General features: G+C 49.0%; 1 protein-coding gene across 7 annotated transcripts in view; it reads right to left on the reverse strand.

Moving 5' to 3' along the window:
* LOC147251638 (uncharacterized) overlaps positions 1-16136 on the reverse strand; it is a 29105-nt gene extending 12969 nt beyond the window's left edge. Inside the window, exons 1-18 of one of the 7 annotated variants that reach the window (XM_086219473.1) lie at positions 15983-16136; positions 15218-15607; positions 13736-13900; positions 12362-12499; positions 12131-12208; positions 11992-12062; positions 11739-11904; positions 11505-11611; positions 10162-10488; positions 7458-7563; positions 5705-5842; positions 5478-5626; positions 4618-4767; positions 3986-4046; positions 3333-3410; positions 3073-3219; positions 2882-2991; positions 2158-2299 (exon numbers count right to left, since the gene is read on the reverse strand). In XM_086219473.1, the coding sequence (XP_086075599.1) occupies positions 2158-2299; positions 2882-2991; positions 3073-3219; positions 3333-3410; positions 3986-4046; positions 4618-4767; positions 5478-5626; positions 5705-5842; positions 7458-7563; positions 10162-10488; positions 11505-11611; positions 11739-11904; positions 11992-12062; positions 12131-12208; positions 12362-12499; positions 13736-13876 (2109 nt within the window). In that variant the 5' untranslated portion in view covers positions 13877-13900; positions 15218-15607; positions 15983-16136. Of the gene's footprint in view, positions 1-2157; positions 2300-2881; positions 2992-3072; positions 3220-3332; positions 3411-3985; positions 4047-4602; positions 4768-5477; positions 5627-5704; positions 5843-7457; positions 7564-10161; positions 10489-11504; positions 11612-11738; positions 11905-11991; positions 12063-12130; positions 12209-12361; positions 12500-13735; positions 15084-15162; positions 15195-15217; positions 15608-15982 lie in introns of those variants that run through there. The other 6 variants (XM_086219468.1, XM_086219469.1, XM_086219470.1 and 3 more) reach the window with 6 other exon arrangements.
* Positions 16137-17100: the final 964 nt, after the last annotated feature.

Consider the following 17100-nt stretch of genomic DNA (forward strand, 5'->3'; position numbering starts at 1 on the left):
ACCACTCAGATGCTAATGGGCTGTGCTGGCAGCAGCCGTTCCACATGGGTCTTTCAGCTGAACTCTTTGGGGAAGCTTTGAAAGGACTTGGTTGTAAATAGGTGAAAGGAAATGTCGCAGTCCACCTCCTCTGTTCAAAGATGGTTTCTCTATCCTGACGTGGATGGCTTCTTTAACTCCTCTTTCAAACCATCTGTCCTCTCTGTCCAGGATTTGGACATGGTCGTCCTGGAAGGAGTGGCTTTCCTCCTTGAGGTGGAGGAAAACCGCTGAGTCCTGTCCTCCAGAGTTGGCTCTTCTATGTTGGGCCATGCGCTTGTTGAGGGGCTGTTTGGTTTCCCCTATGTAGAGATCCGTGCAGGCCTCACTGCATCTGACAGCGTATACCAGATTGCTTTTCTGGCTGTGAGGGGTGGGATCTTTGGGGTGAACCAGTCTTTGTCTCAGAGTGTTGTCTGGTTTAAAAGACACAGGGATGCGGTGCTTATTATAGATTCTCCTTAATTTCTCAGAAACCCCTGCCACATAGGGGATCGCTATGTTTTTTCTCCCGCCTTCTTCATCTTCCCTCCTCCTGGAGCTCTCCTCCTTTCTGGACCTGGAAGAGGATTTTACAAAGGTCCAGTCTGGGAAGCCACAAGTTTTAAGTGCTCTTTTCAGATGCTGCTGTTCTTTTTTCCGGCCTTGGACGCTGGTGGGGATGGTCTCCGCTCGGTGTTGCAGCGTCCTGATGACACCTAACTTGTGCTCCAGAGGATGGTGAGAGTCAAAAAGCAAGTATTGGTCAGTGTGGGTGGGTTTCCTGTACACATCCACCCTCAGGCTCCTGTCCTCTTGAATGTAGACGTCGCAGTCCAAAAAGGGCAGATGGTTGTCTTTCACATCCTCTCTGGTGAACTTGATGTTGACGTCTACCGAGTTGATGTGTGCTGTAAACGGTTGTACCTCCTGAATCTTGATCTTCACCCAGGTGTCATCAACGTATCGGAACCAGTGGGTGGGGGAGGGTCCACTGAAGGAAGTCAGGGCCCTCTGTTCCACCTCTTCCATGTATAGGTTGGCCACGATAGGAGATACGGGAGAACCCATGGCACAGCCGTGTTTTTGCCTGAAAAACTTCCCTCTGTACTGGAAGTAGGTTGTGTTCAGGCAAAGGTCCAGAAGTTGGCAGATTTGGTCCGGATTGAGGTTGGTCCTGTTGCTGAGGGTGTTGTCCAGCTGTAGGCGTTTCCTCACTGTTTCCACAGCCTCCACGGTAGGGACGCAGGTGAACAAGGCGGTCACATCGTAGGACACCATGGTCTCATCTGGGTCCAGCTTGAGTTCTCTAACCTTGTTCACGAAGTCCATGGAATTCTGGACGTGGTGGGGGGTTTTCCCTACCAAGGGGGCTAAGATGGTGGCGACGTGTTTGGCGATGTTGTACGTCACTTGGGTTAGTTAAATATTTAATATGTTTGGCTTGTTTGTCATGTTGTGACCATGAAGAACCTTTAACATTTTAATGCCACCATGTGGCTTTTCAACATTCACTCAGGAGCTAAAATCAGCCTTCCAGGAAGTAACAATCTGGCATTTATTGTGATAACTATCAATCTTGACTAACATGAGCAGAGCCGGGCATCACGATACTAACCTTGATGGTAACTTCTGGGTGGAGTTTCACAGAATATTGATGAACACATTCAATTCCGATCTGACTTTAGATTTTTCTGCGCCAACGTTCTGGTGGGACGGTCGGATGACTTTTTGGTGTTTTAATAATTGCTGCTAAGAAAGCGCTCACAAGGAGATGGTTGCTCCCCGAGTGAGTGATATTTACATCATGGAAAAGGTCCCCCTATCCCATACATGTTGAGAGAGTACACCTGCACCCCCCTCTCCCACCACCCAACCCATACGGGTCACTTCTCTCCCATGTGGACTTTAACGTGCACACCTTATCTCCCCCAAACTGTGCAAAGTTCTCTGTAGTTTTTGTTTCCCTTCTTTGTCTTTTTCTTATCTTATTGTTCTTTTTGGGTGCTTATTTACTTACAATTTACTTAAAATGTAAAAACTGGATGACTGTTTCAGCCTTTGTGCCATGTACTGACATACCTAAATACAGAATCTTAGAAAAAAAAAAGGCACTGATGGGTCCATGCGACTGCTTACCTCCTCCAGCTGCCGTCCGTGTTGGTCTCTCTCTCCCGTCAGGGAGAACAACTCTCTCTCCTTTTCCTCCATCTTTCTCTCCATTTCCATCCCTTGTTCTCTGAGCTGATGGATGACGTTGGCGTCCGTCTCTCTCTGGGCTCTGACAGCGCCATCGGGATTAAATACATGAACATGCTAATCTCACAAGTACTTAAAATATTTGTCTTTTGTATGAACAGTTAGAACGCTGCGGTCTGGGAACTGAATAAACATTTTAAATTCACTGCGGTTACATGAAAATAACCGCAATTCTGGCTGAAGGCTAATATCATGTAGGGTTAAATTGCCATGTTGGGATTCACGATTACATACTTCCGTCTAAAATTCAAATTCCTCTAAAATTATAAATTCCAGATTACTCATACAATTCAAGATTACATGATTATATTCAAGTTTGCCTATTTTGCATTGAGAGTTAAATATTTAGATTCAGGGTTATGCCTATGAAGGCAGGACTGAAGTCAGGATTTTAAGTAAGGAATTAAAAATGTAGATTCAGGATTAAGTGTTTAAATTCAGGATTAAACATTTGGATTTAGAATTACACATTAGATTAAGGAATAAAAACTCGCTTCAGAGTTACATGTCTAGATTGAAGATTAAATATTTAGATTCCGGTTTCTATTCTTAAATTCAGGATAAAGGTTGAAGACTAAGGATGAGGTGGGTCATGGGAACCCACCTGAGCTGGCTGCAGTCTTCACTGAGAGTCTGGATGTCTCTGTGCAGACAGCTTACCTCCGATCTCACAGTCTGCAGCTGTGATTGGCTGTCTGACAGCTCACACTCCATCTAGAGGTACAGGTCAAAGGTCAAGAGTCATGGAGCCAGCCACCATCAGAGACTGATGGAAGATTACGAGAGTGGTGCTACCTGCAGCAGCTGTTTGTACAGCTCTCTTTTATCTGAGGCCAAAGCGTTGTTTAGGGCGGCCATCTTGTCCAGAGCATGCCGCCCCTCCTCCACCTCGCGCTTCAATACACACTCTGAAGATGATAGGCGCAACACACAGTCCCTGGACTGAGACATGTGTGGTTACTGTCATACAGAGGAAGTAGTGTGCATCTCACATGTAATTACAGACACTAAGATCTGCCTTTCTAACAGTGCTGTTCTAGCACATCATCATCTACCGTCTGCAGGGCATCTGTAGCGGCAGCAGCTTCTTCTTCGGCTCTCTCTCTGACCAGTAGACCTCTCTCCAGCGCCCCCTGCAGGAAGACACACGGTCAATTTACTTAGCGGAAAACCAATGAAAGCAGAGCATTAAGCTTGATTTATGCTTCTGCGTTGCGGCGACGGCGTAGACCCTACGCCGTCATTGAGCATTCGAAGTTCTGCGTCGAGGGAGCGCGTTGCTCTGATATTCACCGCCAAGCCACTAGGGGGTGTAGCTGTGTCTTTGTATGGTTTCGGGGGCTCTTGTCAGATTCCAAAACAAAACTATTTACCACAGAAAGTCCAGTGCTTTTCTTTGAACGACTGTTGGCTTTCATGAATCAAACTGTCAACTTTGAACATGACAAACATGACTTCTTGTGGCCATTTTCTTCCAGAGACGCACGTTTGTCGCGGAGGTTCTTCCACCTCTTCATGCATTCAGCGACCTCCTCTGAGCGAACCAATCACAGTCCTTGACGTTCACATCATGACGCGTCGATGCGATGCGTAGTCAGAATTTTTAGGAGGTGCATGTCAGGCTACGGCGTAGGGTCCGCGTCGATGGCGTAGGTACGGCATCGCCGCGACGTAGAAGCATAAACCAGGCTTTAGTCTGCTGGATCACCTTCAGTGTTTGGATCTCTGCGTGGTGGAGCTCGTCTCTTTCCAGCAGCTCGGCCTCCACTCTGAAACAACACCGGCTCATTGATGGGATGTCACAACACCTGTGGTCTTCACAAACATGTTTATTTGAATTTCATATCCAGACACTTATTTCTTACAGTGAAGAGAGACAGTGGGTCAACTTTTTTTTTGACTTAAAAGGAATGAATGAAAAACCTCAAGATGAACAGCTGAACAAATGTTCATTGTCATCCAAGTCGAATATTCCTGAAGATGAGTGGACCCGATAAGCAGAGGACAACGACAGGAGATGAGATTTGACCATAAATTGAACTGAAATGCTTTCAAATGAAACTTGAGAGCTTGTGGAAGCAACATGAAGAGTCATAGCTCTCTGACAATCTCCAGGTATTAAGACCTGAAAAAGAGGATTATTTCTTTGGACTTTTCTTGTGAACTCACGTCATAGCCAAATTAGCTTTGCCATAGCCTCTGTTAGCTGTGATGAAGCCTCTGTTAGCCGTGTCGTAGCCTCGTAGCGCTGCCTGACACATCTTCAAGAATGTTTAGTTCACGTTTATTTCCATTTTATCAGGTTCAACCTGCTTGTGTGCTAACCCTTCAGTTAGGTACCGTCTCTGTGCCTCCATCTCCAGCTGCCTGTTTTGGTCTTCCAGTCTGTCCCTGTCTCTCCTCAGTCTGTCATTGTCTCTTGTCACCTCCTCCTGCCTCCTTGTCACCTTCTCCAGGTGTAAACATTGCAAGGATGTCGTCTCACGTTGTCTATTAAAAACAAACACACAAACACACACAAGCTTTTATCTCTGTATATTTATTATTGTCTCACTTTTTCCTGAAGGCCGACAATTTACTTCTGTTGATGGCACAACATGTAAAACCTAGAATTAGAGCCTGCATCATTCCACCAAGTTCACCAACACGTTTGCCAGACTCAGCGAACGGAGCTGATGCAGTCCTGACTTAAAGTGTTTAAATACATTAAATTATTATTTTCTCTCGACATGACTGAGATGGTGCTGAATGATTGACAGAAATATGATGAAATCAAAGGGAAGTTGACATCTGACCTTTTTCGATATGGAATGTCATGGTTTCAAGTTATTAGATATTTGTCCAGAATGTTTGTGTGCCAGCGATGCCAGCTGAGGACCTTTGACCTCTCAAGTATCTCAGTTGTATCGGGATGGAGCAAATAAGACCTGAGTATTCATGTTGCTGACACATTTCTTTCAGTGGGGCCTCTTGAGGAAATGATGACGTGATTTCTCATCTTTATGGTGAACAAACATGGGCAACTCTTGCTATACGCCGGCTCTACCAGGCTGCGCCATGGAAACCTTCACTGCTCTTTGAAGACAGCAACGTCATATACCTGCCAATTACAAGACAAGCGGAGGACCTCCAGTGACTGTGACTAAACTCAGGTTTACTTGGGTAAACTGTGGTAACTTTGTCCAAAAATGAAACATTACCTGCTGAGTGTATCCAGCGTGCGTGTGAGCTCCAACTGTGTCCGTTGTATTTGTGCGTGCAGCTGTTGGTTGTCGTCTTCCAGCTGTTTCAGTCTAACCAGCAGAGATGTTTTCTCCTCGCTGAGCCCTCGCACAGAAAGCTCTGCCCCCTGACATGTGCACACAACAGTTTTACTGAGGTCTTGAAGGCATCTGACCTGCAACAGCGGAGTAAGTCTGAGCCTAACCTGCAGTTTCTGATGCTTCAATTGCAAGGCGCTCTCAGTCTGGGACAGAACTGACAGCAGCGAGGACAAGTCACAACTCAGGACTCTGTCCACAGGGACATGCAGCAGCTGACTGCAGCTGCTGCTCAGGACTCTGGACTGAAGAAAAATGGAAAAGGAAACTTTACTAAAGAATAAGATAATATCGTTATCTCACCCCAAAAAACTTGACGGAGAGAGAGGGAGAGAGAAAGAGGGAGAGAGAGGGAAAGGGAGAGAGGGAAAGGGAGAGAGAGAGAGAGGGACGGAGAGGGAGAGGGAGAGAGAGGGAAAGGGAGAGAGGGGAGAGAGGGAAAGGGAAAGGGAGAGAGAGAGCGAGAGAGAGACGGACCACTGCAGGATAAAGAGTCAGTTAACTGAGTGATAGTGGAGCATCTTGAAGAAAAAGTGTGTGAGTGCTGTTGCCAGCTTTGCCATGCTAGTAGCTTTGCTAGCTAGCTAGTAGCTTTGCCATCTAGCTAGTAGCTTTGCTAGCTAGCTAGTAGCTTTGCAAGCTAGTTACTAGCTGAAGCTACCAGCCATTAACTTTGAACTTCCTGCACGCGCTCAATCTGTGTCTATGAAGACAGATTGCGAGATCTTTTATTTATTTCGAGTGATGAAGAAATACTGTGGTCCAGAAAAGCCTCCACAGTATATTTTGAATTTGATGGTTCACATTGATGTACTTTGTGGGATTTAAGAAAGGTGGCTATTAAAAGACGAAGAGTAAATCACTGTATACTGATGATATTTCTCTGACACTGTCGCTAGGTCAGATTTTGTTTTTCCTGGATTCGGATCCTTCAGTGACGCACTATGAATTGCCCTGTGTATGAATGGTGCAATACAAATAAATTTGCCTTGCCTTGAACGCATTCTGCTGCCCCTGTGATGCAGTAGGCCGACTGCTGCAAACACACTCACACTCAGCTCATCATTCTCACCCCCCAGATACACACACACTTTACTTTTTCTTATGGACTCTGCACTGGATTAAGAGGGAGGCGAGCTCCTTCACCATGGGGAACTGAAGGGGTTAATGAGCGGGAGGCTATTTTCCCTCGGAGCGGTGATGGTGATTAGACAGACATCTGGAGTTGAATGTTTATTACTGAATATTCAGGTTCAAGGGGGGACCTGAGATATACTTTAAAATAAGAGAGTGAACTTGGATCTGACGCAACGGCTAAGCTGATTTATGATTCAATGCACTTTGTGTTATCTTCGTTGGAACTGGGACCAGGATTTGGATTCACGTGCTTGACCCTTTTACTTGTCTTCACACACTGAAACCCCAGTCTTTTGTGTCTGAGCCTCATGACTCACGGCTACATTCCATGATGTCGGTCACCAGCCATCAGTCTCCCAGTGTTACAATCACTCATGTTTGACGCACATGCACGGCTCTGACCATCACCGCTGCCAGCTTGAATGAGGCCCCTGGCACAGGGGACAAATGCCACCTCAGTGGAGCACTGAAATATCACTTTTGAATTTGTATCGACTTTCACTGTTGCTCTTCATTTGCTCTGTTTATTATTCTGTCAACCTTTGGCTGCTGCAACAATGTCAATTTCCCCACAGGGGGGCAAATAAAGGGTTATTCTTCTCATTCTTCTTCTTCTAACAGCTCTGAGTGCTCTGGCACTCCAGCTCATCTCAACATGGAAATAACACTGAACTTTGACGTGACGTTCCGTCTTCCAGTTTGTGTGTCTACGCTGCAACTCACCAGCTTGATCACCGCTTGGCTGACGGACTCCAGGCTTCTAGCCGTGTCTGCGTTCCGCTCTGCATCTTTTGCTCCGTCCTCCAACCGTTTGTCCAGCTGTGCGATCCTGAGGAGACAACAGATCATCAGGGTCCAGGTGAGGAAGGAGGTTCAACCAGATCTCAGTCTGACCCTGAACTGGGAGTCTGAGCTTTCAGTATCACAACAGCTGATTCAAGTTAAAGTAATCATCTATGCGTAGGTTCACTGTGAGTGAAGCACATGACCCACCACGAACAAGAAGAGGCGCATACACTTCTGCCCACTAAATGAGAAGTCTTCACGTGTACAACCCTGGCAAAAATGATGGAATCACCAGTCTCGCAGGACGTTCATTCAGTTGTTCAATTTTGTAGAAAACAAGCTGATCACAAACATGAGAAAAAACTAAAATCATTTCAAATGGCAACTTTCTGGCTGTAAGAAACACGAGAAGAAAGCAAGAGAAAAAATTGTGGTCGTCAGTAAGTTACTTTTTTAGACCAAGCAGAGAGAAAAAAGGATGGAATCATGAAAAACAAACAGAGGAACACTTCAACAGACCTCTAGTGCTTTGTTGCACCACCTCTATTGTCCCGGTACCCAAGAAGACCAACCCCGCCTGCTTAAATGACGACCGCCCTGCAGCACTGACCTCCGTGGTGATGAAGTGCTTTGAGAGACTCATCACAGACCTCATCTGTTCATCTCTGCACAGCTCATTAGACCCCCTTCAGTTCGCCTATCGGCCGAATAGGAGCACTGACGACGCCATCTCCCACGTACTCCACTCCACCCTCTCCCACCTGGACGCTGGCAAGGGGAATTATGTGCGCCTGCTGTTCGGCGTTCAACACTATAGTTCCCCTCAGACTGGTCATCAAGCTCAGACCACAGGTGGTGAAGGTTGGAACCCGCATCTCCAGCCCCCGAACCCTCAGCACCGGCACCCCCCAAGGCTGCGTCCTGAGTCCTCTGCTCTACTCCCTTTATACCTACGACTGCTTAGCCTCTCACAGCTCCAACATCATCATGAAATTTGCGGATGACACGGTGGTGGCAGGCCTGATCTCCAAGAACAACGAGGCAGCCTATCTGGAAGAGGTGGAGCTGCCGTCATCATGGTGTAAGGACAACAACTTGGACCTGAATGTCTCAAAGACCAAGGAGATGGTGGTGGACTTCAGGAGGGAGAAGCAGAGGATCCACTACACACCACTCACGATCTACTGGACCCTGGTGGAGAAAGTGAGTAGCTACAGGTACCTTGGAGTTCACATCTCAGAGGACCTGACAAGGTCTCCACACATCACCACCCAACTGAAGAAGGCAAGGCAGCGCTTGCATCACCTCAGGCGGCTGAGGAAATTCAAGATCTCCACTGTGCTGCTGAAATCTTGTCCTCTGCCACAGGAGCGTCTGTGCTCTCTGGAAGCATCACTGCCTGGTGTGATGCTGCAGCTCCCAGGACAGGAAAGCCCTCCATAGAGTGATCCGGTGCGCCGAACGCATCACCAGAACTGCACTCCCCTGCCTCCAGGACATCTACACCAGGCGGTGCAGGTCCAGGACCAGGCGGATCATGAAGGACATTCACCACCCCAACCACAAACTGTTTGAGTGGCTGCCCTCTGGCAAGCGACTCCGCTCCATCATGGCCAGGACTGAGAGGCTGAGAGCTCCTTCCCTCAGGCCATTCGGACCTTAAACACCACATGACACCCAAATCATACACAACTCATTCTGCACCTTATTGCTCACCTGTTGTACCTGGTTTTTCGGTCCCCTACACACTGCAAATTGTTTATAACTTGCCAATTATTTTGAACAGTTCTTCTTCTTCTATTATTATTTTCTCTCTCTTTACCTTTCTATTATGTACATATAGATTTTCATGAATATGTCGGCATTTCTTTTTCTTTTCTTTTTCCCCTTGTATATCGTCTGTTTTTTATCATTATATTTTTGAGGTTGGTCAGCTCTTGAATCCCAGTTCCGGGCGTCAGGGGCCGCCAGATGTTTATTTAGTTTTTAAAGAATTTTAATTAGCTTGTTTGCTACTTGCACAGTTGCCGGAGTGTTGCAATTCTTCATTTCACTGTACAATTACGCACGTGACAAATAAATCTCTTGAATCACTTTGACAGACAGCTTGCAGTCTCTGAGGCATGGACTTAATGAGTGACAAACAGGACTCTTCATCAGTCTGGCTCCAGCTTCCTCTGATTGCTGTTGCCAGATCAGCTTTGCAGGTTGGAGCCTTGTCATGGACCATTTTCTTCAACTTCCACCACAGATTTTCAACTGGACTGAGATCTGGACCATTAGTGACCTCTTGACCAATATCGGACCCTTAAATCTACCTCTTATGGTGGCTACCCCAGCAGACTGGTTTGTGCCATGTGACAAAAAAATATCGTGTCCCCCCTGATTCTTCCATAGTTCTAAGTCATCTCTGCACGAATGGACTTCCTGTGAGAGGATTCGTTCTGCCCTCACTTCTTCAAAAACAAAAAGAAGGCCTTCCTCTTCACTGTCATGTGAACTCTTGTGTTAGCACACACTGACACTCCACACGTGCTAGCTGGGTATTGTACGCTCCTCAGCATGCTCATGCACCTGCACAGGTTCAGTCACGCGGTGATGAAACACAACAAAGAACAAACAGAAAGTTAGGATTGGTTACCTCTCCATCAGCTGGGACACTTCTGCCTGATGAAGCACCTTCATCTCCTGCTCTTTCTCCTCCCTCCTCCTCTGCTCCTCCTCCTCTTTCTGCTCCAGCTCTGCTAACATAAAGGTTCCCAGGGAGGAGGTGGCCAGAAGAGGGAGAGTGAGGGTGGAGGTCAGAGGAGGAGACACAGAGGGAGGAGGGTGGAGTGTTGTGGAGGAGAGGGGTGGAGGAACAGAGGGGGCGGATGAGGGCTCGATGAACGGCAGGGGGGGTGAGTCACAGCTGGAGAGGAGAGACGAGGACAGACGGGAGAACTCGGCCCTCATCTGCCACAGATCCCTACAGATGGAGACGAGTCAGTCGTTATGTCGGGACTCAGTCAGGAGGCGTTCCAGACCAGAGCCCTTCGCACCTGAACCCCCCCCCCCCCCCCCGTCTCTGCAGTTGAGGGTTGATCTGCATTGCTCTTTTACTAAACCGTACAGACCCAACAAACGCGGTGCTTCTTGCTAGGCTACAAGTGCGTGTGAAACCAGATGAGAGGCTGCATGTCTCCATGAAAGCCTCTCTGAGGCAACAGTCTTCATCTACCATAATAAAAAAGACAGCCAAGTGTTCACTTGTGTGGCATTATTCAGTTAGTGAGACACACCGACTCCAGTCAGCGAGCTGACTCAGCAGGCACCAGCTGATGTCCTTGTTGCGAAGGCGTAACTAAGGCTTAATCGACTCACTGGGGCAGTGAGCTGGCTTTCATTGCATAGAGGTCAGCCGACTGATCGATTGATTTCACACATCTGTCAGAGCACCCGTGTTTCCAGGCACACGGATTTGAGAGCGTGCTGCCCATACATTTTTACTTAGTAAGATCAAAATATCAAAGTCTTCTAATAACGGTGGAAAACCCCCTCAGGGGTTATTATTTATTTCATGACAGAGTGTCTCTCTCCACAATTGTTCATCATCACTTCTCCCAGCCAAGCTTTCCTGGTTGTGGCTCCGCCCCCTCTGTGGACCGACACATCCGTCCTCCATCATGCGTGGAATCGTCGGCTTCATCTACGAGTTTCATTGGGGGGGGCGTGGGAGCGTCACGCAATTCTCTAGCTCCTCCACCCGACCAATAAGGCCAACTGTGTCTGTACGGTCATTCAAGACAGCCAAAGACTACACAGGGGGCCGAACCAGCACGCACGCACGCCAAACACACACACCCTGTGGCTAGGTAAGACAACAAACCACTGCACCACCAGGACGCACCTGGAGATGCTTTAATTGGGAAAATGACCCCAGACAAACTGGAGAGATTTGAGTCACCAGAGGCATCACACCGATGGTGCCATCGTCACACGCACCTGTCGGCAGCAGTTCTGATGGCGTGACAGTGTCTTCTCAGAGCAACGACGGACCTCCACAGCACCAGCAGCTGAGCCTGCTGCTGAGCCCCCAGAGCCGAGCAACACTGGACACAGACACATACCACGTCATCATCATGGCATCTTCCTGATGACAACCTTCTCCAACAGTAATCGCCCCCCACAGGTATAAAAAAATGTTTTCTGAATCCGAGTAACAACCTCATTACACACCCTCCGCTTGCTTCTCCAATCACAGGCTCTCTGCTCAGCCTCCTCCACAGCTCTCGTCCAATCAGCTGTCACCTTATGAAGGTCCTCCCTCAGGGCCTGGTTAGTCTGCTCTGATTGGCTGAGCTGCTCCCGGAGGAGGGCATTAGTCTCAGCCAGACCTGCTGATCTGAGGAGACACACATACACAAAGCTGAAGCACGCGCATGCAGACTCTCTCACACTCACACACACATGAATAAAGAGACATGCAAACCTGTGCTGTTCTTCCTCCAGCCTGATGAGGGCATCCTCCAGAGAGTCACTGTGTTCATCTCGGATCCTCCTCTAAAACACAAAGAACACATTTGTGAAGTTCTGTAGTTCAGTAGACCTGACAGTGGAACTGATCTGACCTCTGTGTTGAGCAGCTTCACGTGCTCATCTTGCAGTTGATGCTCCAAACGTCCATATTTATCTCTGTACTCCAAAACCTGCAGACAGAATCACAGGAACTACATTTTGAAACTACCCCTCACTGCCGCTCATCAGAAACAAAGCTAAAGTAATGAACATTTAAACTTTTATTTAGCATCATCATGCAATTCTAACCCTGCAATGTCATGCTGAGGTGTCGCACGCCTCACCTTGTTCTGCAGCCGGTGAAGGAGCAGAGCCTGCCTGGCCTCCCTCTCCCTCCCCTGCCTTGCCTGCCTCCTCCAGCCCCTCTGCTCTTCCTCCACTTGCAGGGAGAGAGCCACAGGGGGGCAGACTGAATGGGCCAGCTGGGGGGAGAGAATCAGTCCAGTTCAGACAACTTTATTTATCTTGAACAGAAAACTCACTTGGGGCAGCCCGGTGGAGCAGTGGTCCTCCCTGTGGCCCCCATCAAGAAGGTTGTGGGTGGAGCCCCGGCTGCAGCACGGGGTCTTTCTGGGTGAGTCTCCATGTTCTCCCTGTTCCTGCTGGGTTCTCTCTGGTACTCCAGCTTCCTCCACAGTCCAAAGACATCAAGAGGGACCAGGTTAATCCAGACTCTAAATTGACCGTAGGCGTGGCTGGGAGAGCCAATGGTTGTCTGTCTCTATGTGTTGGCCCTGCCATGGACTGGTGACCTGTCCAGGGGGAAGGCTGCTGGGATAGGCTCCACCCCCACCACCCTCAACAGGAGGAGAGGGGGAACATGGAGGGATGATGGAGGGATGATGGATGATGGATGGATGATGGATGGATGGGTGGGTGGGTGGATGAGGGATGGTGGATGGGTGGATGATGAATGGATGGGTGGATGAGGGATGGTGGATGGGTGGAAGAAGAGGGAGCTTGAAGAGGGAACATGAAGAGGGAACATGAAGAGGGAGCTTGAAGAGGGAACATGAAGAGGGAACATGAAGAGGGAGCTTGAAGAGGGAGCTTGAAGAGGGAGCTTGAAGAGGGAACATGAAGAGGGAGCTTGAAGAGGGAACATGAAGAGGGAACATGAAGAGGGAACATGAAGAGGGAACTTGAAGAGGGAGCTTGAAGAGGGAACATGAAGAGGGAACATGAAGAGGGAACATGAAGAGGGAGCTTGAAGAGGGAACATGAAGAGGGAGCTTGAAGAGGGAACATGAAGAGGGAACATGAAGAGGGAGCTTGAAGAGGGAGCTTGAAGAGGGAACATGAAGAGGGAACATGAAGAGGGAGCTTGAAGAGGGAGCTTGAAGAGGGAGCTTGAAGAGGGAGCTTGAAGAGGCACAAATGTCGTCAAAAGACACAATGATACAAATCCAATAAATAAATCCTAAAAATAGATGAGAGCCTAACAGCAGAAGAATAAGATCTGGTTTTGCTGCTGGGCTCAGAATGTGGTCTGGTTGGCTGTAACTATTTCTGCTTTCTCAGCCACTTGTTTCACCGAAATTGCACCCAAATTCCTCTGCTGAATGCCAGTAATTCCAGACCACACCTGAGCACAGGTGCTGGAGCTGTTCCCCCTCCCAGACAACCTGCTGAAGGCTTCCAATTACACACACACACACCCGTTCTCTGAGAGCTCTGCTCCTGGACTCCAGCTCCTCCCGCTCTGCCCGACACTCCGCAAGCTCCTCGTGTAGCCGACATACTTCCTGCTGAAGCTCCTCCCTCTCCTGTTTCCAGCCAATCAGCAGCTGTGAGTCCATGCCAGCATGTTGACCTTGGAGTTTCTGGACAGAGATGGTTACGTCTTAGAGCAGCACAAGATGGAATTCAAGATCTGAAGGGATGAGGTTTGACCATATCATTGCACTCTCCCAGTGAGGTGACACCAGGTGTCATGACGGAGGACGAGCCAAGTCTCAGCCGTCTGAAGAACATGCACCAGTCTAATACTACATCTCCCATTACCCCTGAAAGGAGACACGGCTACTGACTACTGTCAGGGACAGGAAGTCAGTTCTTCTATGCTGCAAAACAGCAGCCTAAACAGGAAGTTGTGCTGCACTCCATCTGGTGCTACTCTTAGTGCAGAAAAGAGGAATTGATTGATACATCACATTAGTGGGTGGAGCAAACAATTGGTCAGCAATGTGTCGACTCTTTCGTGTATCATCCTGTTCAACTCAGTGTCGTGTAGCCACAGGTCAGTCTGGTGGAAAAATCCCACCACGCCCAGCATCAGAGCTCAGTGTCTTTGCTGTCTGGTTGCATCTACTGGGAATGATGACATCATATCAATGCAGGGTTAGGGTTAGGGTTAGCTATAGGTAAATACAAGGGGCAGTGCTCAGGGTCCTCGTGGGGCGAGGTAGCTCGCTAGCTAGAGACAAATGCTGGATTGTAATAAAATCAACTTGGACTTATGTAGCGCCTTTACTAGTAGAGCAGGTGTAGAACCTCCCTCCTAGCGGAGCAGGGGTAGAACCTCCCTCCTAGCAGAGCTACGGTAGAACCTCCCTCCTAGCGGAGCAGGGGTAGAACCTCCCTCCTAGCAGAGCTACGGTCGAACCTCCCTCCTAGCGGAGCAGGGGTAGAACCTCCCTCCTAGCAGAGCTACGGTCGAACCTCCCTCCGACCGGAGCAGGGGTAGAACCTCCCTCCTAGCGGAGCTACGGTCGAACCTCCCTCCGACCGGAGCAGGGGTAGAACCTCCCTCCTAGCAGAGCTACAGTCGAACCTCCCTCCTAGCAGAGCTACGGTCGAACCTCCCTCCTAGCGGAGCAGGGGTAGAACCTCCCTCCTAGCAGAGCTACGGTCGAACCTCCCTCCTAGCGGAGCAGGGGTAGAACCTCCCTCCTAGCAGAGCTACGGTCGAACCTCCCTCCGACCAGAGCAGGGGTAGAACCTCCCTCCTAGCAGAGCTACGGTCGAACCTCCCTCCGACCGGAGCAGGGGTAGAACCTCCCTCCTAGCAGAGCTACGGTCGAACCTCCCTCCTACCGGAGCTAGGGTAGAACCTCCCTCCTAGCAGAGCGGGTGTAGAACCTACCTCCTAGTAGACCGGTGTAGAACCTCCCTCCTAGCAGAGCGGGTGTAGAACCTACCTCCTAGTAGACCGGTGTAGAACCTCCCTCCTAGCGGAGTAGGTGGAGAACCTCCCTCCTAGCAGAGTAGGTGGAGAACCTCCCTCCTAGCAGAGTAGGTGGAGAACCTCCCTCCTAGCAGAGCAGGTGGAGAACCTCCCTCCTAGCGGAGTAGGTGGAGAACCTCCCTCCTAGCAGAGTCGGTGGAGAACCTCCCTCCTAGCAGAGCAGATGGAGAACCTCCCTCCTAGCAGAGTAGGTGGAGAACCTCACTCCTAGCAGAGTAGGTGGAGAACCTCCCTCCTTCTATGAACCAGCACATCTGAGACAGCAGAGATGAAAACCTTCCTTTACCAGCAGGAAGGTGGAGCAGATCCAGGATCAGTGGGGACGGACGTCTGCTTTGACCTGCTGGAGGGAGAGAGAGACGGGGAGGGGGGCGGGCGGGCGGACGGACAATATTGACATTCTGGATCGGGCGGGAAACTACTTGATATTGTATCCCCATCGCCATCTCCGGCAAACTGGACACTCTCTCTCTCTTTCTCTCTAAAATGACATCAACCACCATCAAGCTCAATGTTTCCAGTTCAGCAGATTCATAAACCGGATCAGGAGAACCGAGTGTTACTGACGGCCTGAACGTCCAACCCGCGGCCTGACGGTGAATCTCGGCGTCATCATCTTGGTGTAATCTGCTTGTAGCGAGTGTTAATGCTCACAGCTAACTGGCTGGTAGCTTGTTAGCATGTCAACCGGAAGTCCAGCCGTGAATGAAGGCCGTACCTGCTGCAGCTGCGGGGAGCTTTCTCTCTACATACTCCCGACGTTTCCACCGGGTAAATCCTGCGGCACGCGTCTAAGCTGGAGCCCGTTGTCGTCGGCAGATTCAAACCGGGAAACATAACCTTTGACCCCACTGACGTAGCGGTCACATGATGCGTCAGGCATGACGTCATAATACTGAAACAACATCTCGTGATGGATGATCGAATTAGCAACGAAAATTTTACTTAACTTCACTAAATAATACAATCACAAGTAGTTGAAATGCTAACTTTGTTTGATGATTGTGTTTAAGATGATACATTCGATTTTCATGTTTAAGTTATTAGTCTAGTTATTAGTTAGTTAATTTGTTATTTGATCATAAACTGTGGGTACTTCCGGTTATTTCCAAAAAGGATGCTCAACAATCATCATTCTCTAAAAGAAAACTCAATATTTTACATTTAAATTCTTCCATGGGTGGCGTGGCTCAGAGGTAGAGTGGCTGTCTAGCAACCAAAGGGTTGCAGGTTCGATCCCCACTTCCCCCAGTGACCATGTCCAAGTGTCCTTGAGCAAGATACTGAACCCCTAACTGCTCCTGATGGCCCTGCCATGGACTGGTGACCCCTCCAGGGTGAACCCTGCCTCTCACCCAATGACAGCTGGGATAGGCTCCACCCCCTTGCCATCCTTAATGGATAAGAGGTAGAAAATATATGGGTGGATGGGAGGGTTGGTGGGTGGGTGGATGGGAGGGTTGGTGGGTGGGTGGATTTTCTTCCACAGAAAACGGGTTGACTCATTTGCAGTGTGTAATGTCTATGTGAGCCACCAGGGGGCAGGAGAGTTGAGGCTCCAACAGCATGAGTGTGATTGTTTTATCACAGAGAGAAAACAGCAAGACGATGAACACCTGAACAGAGTGAGCCTGACTGCAGTACGTTGAACCTTTGCCCAAACTCATCCGTTCGGACCCGCGGAGTCAAACATTAAGCCCCACCCACATTTACTGCGTACTGCAGTCAGGTGCGCTGGCCTGAACAGCTCAGATCTGTTGGCTGGAATAGTGACCCCAACTGCAATAACAGTATTTTACATCCCGCTGCCTCGTGTGAGGGTGCAGACGTGTCCTC

This window comes from Aulostomus chinensis, chromosome 12 (genome assembly GCF_037954235.1).
Source record: "Aulostomus chinensis isolate RoL2024-O1b breed Wild chromosome 12, RoL_Achi_v1.0, whole genome shotgun sequence".
In the NCBI taxonomy this organism is placed as follows: Eukaryota; Metazoa; Chordata; class Actinopteri; order Syngnathiformes; family Aulostomidae; genus Aulostomus; species Aulostomus chinensis.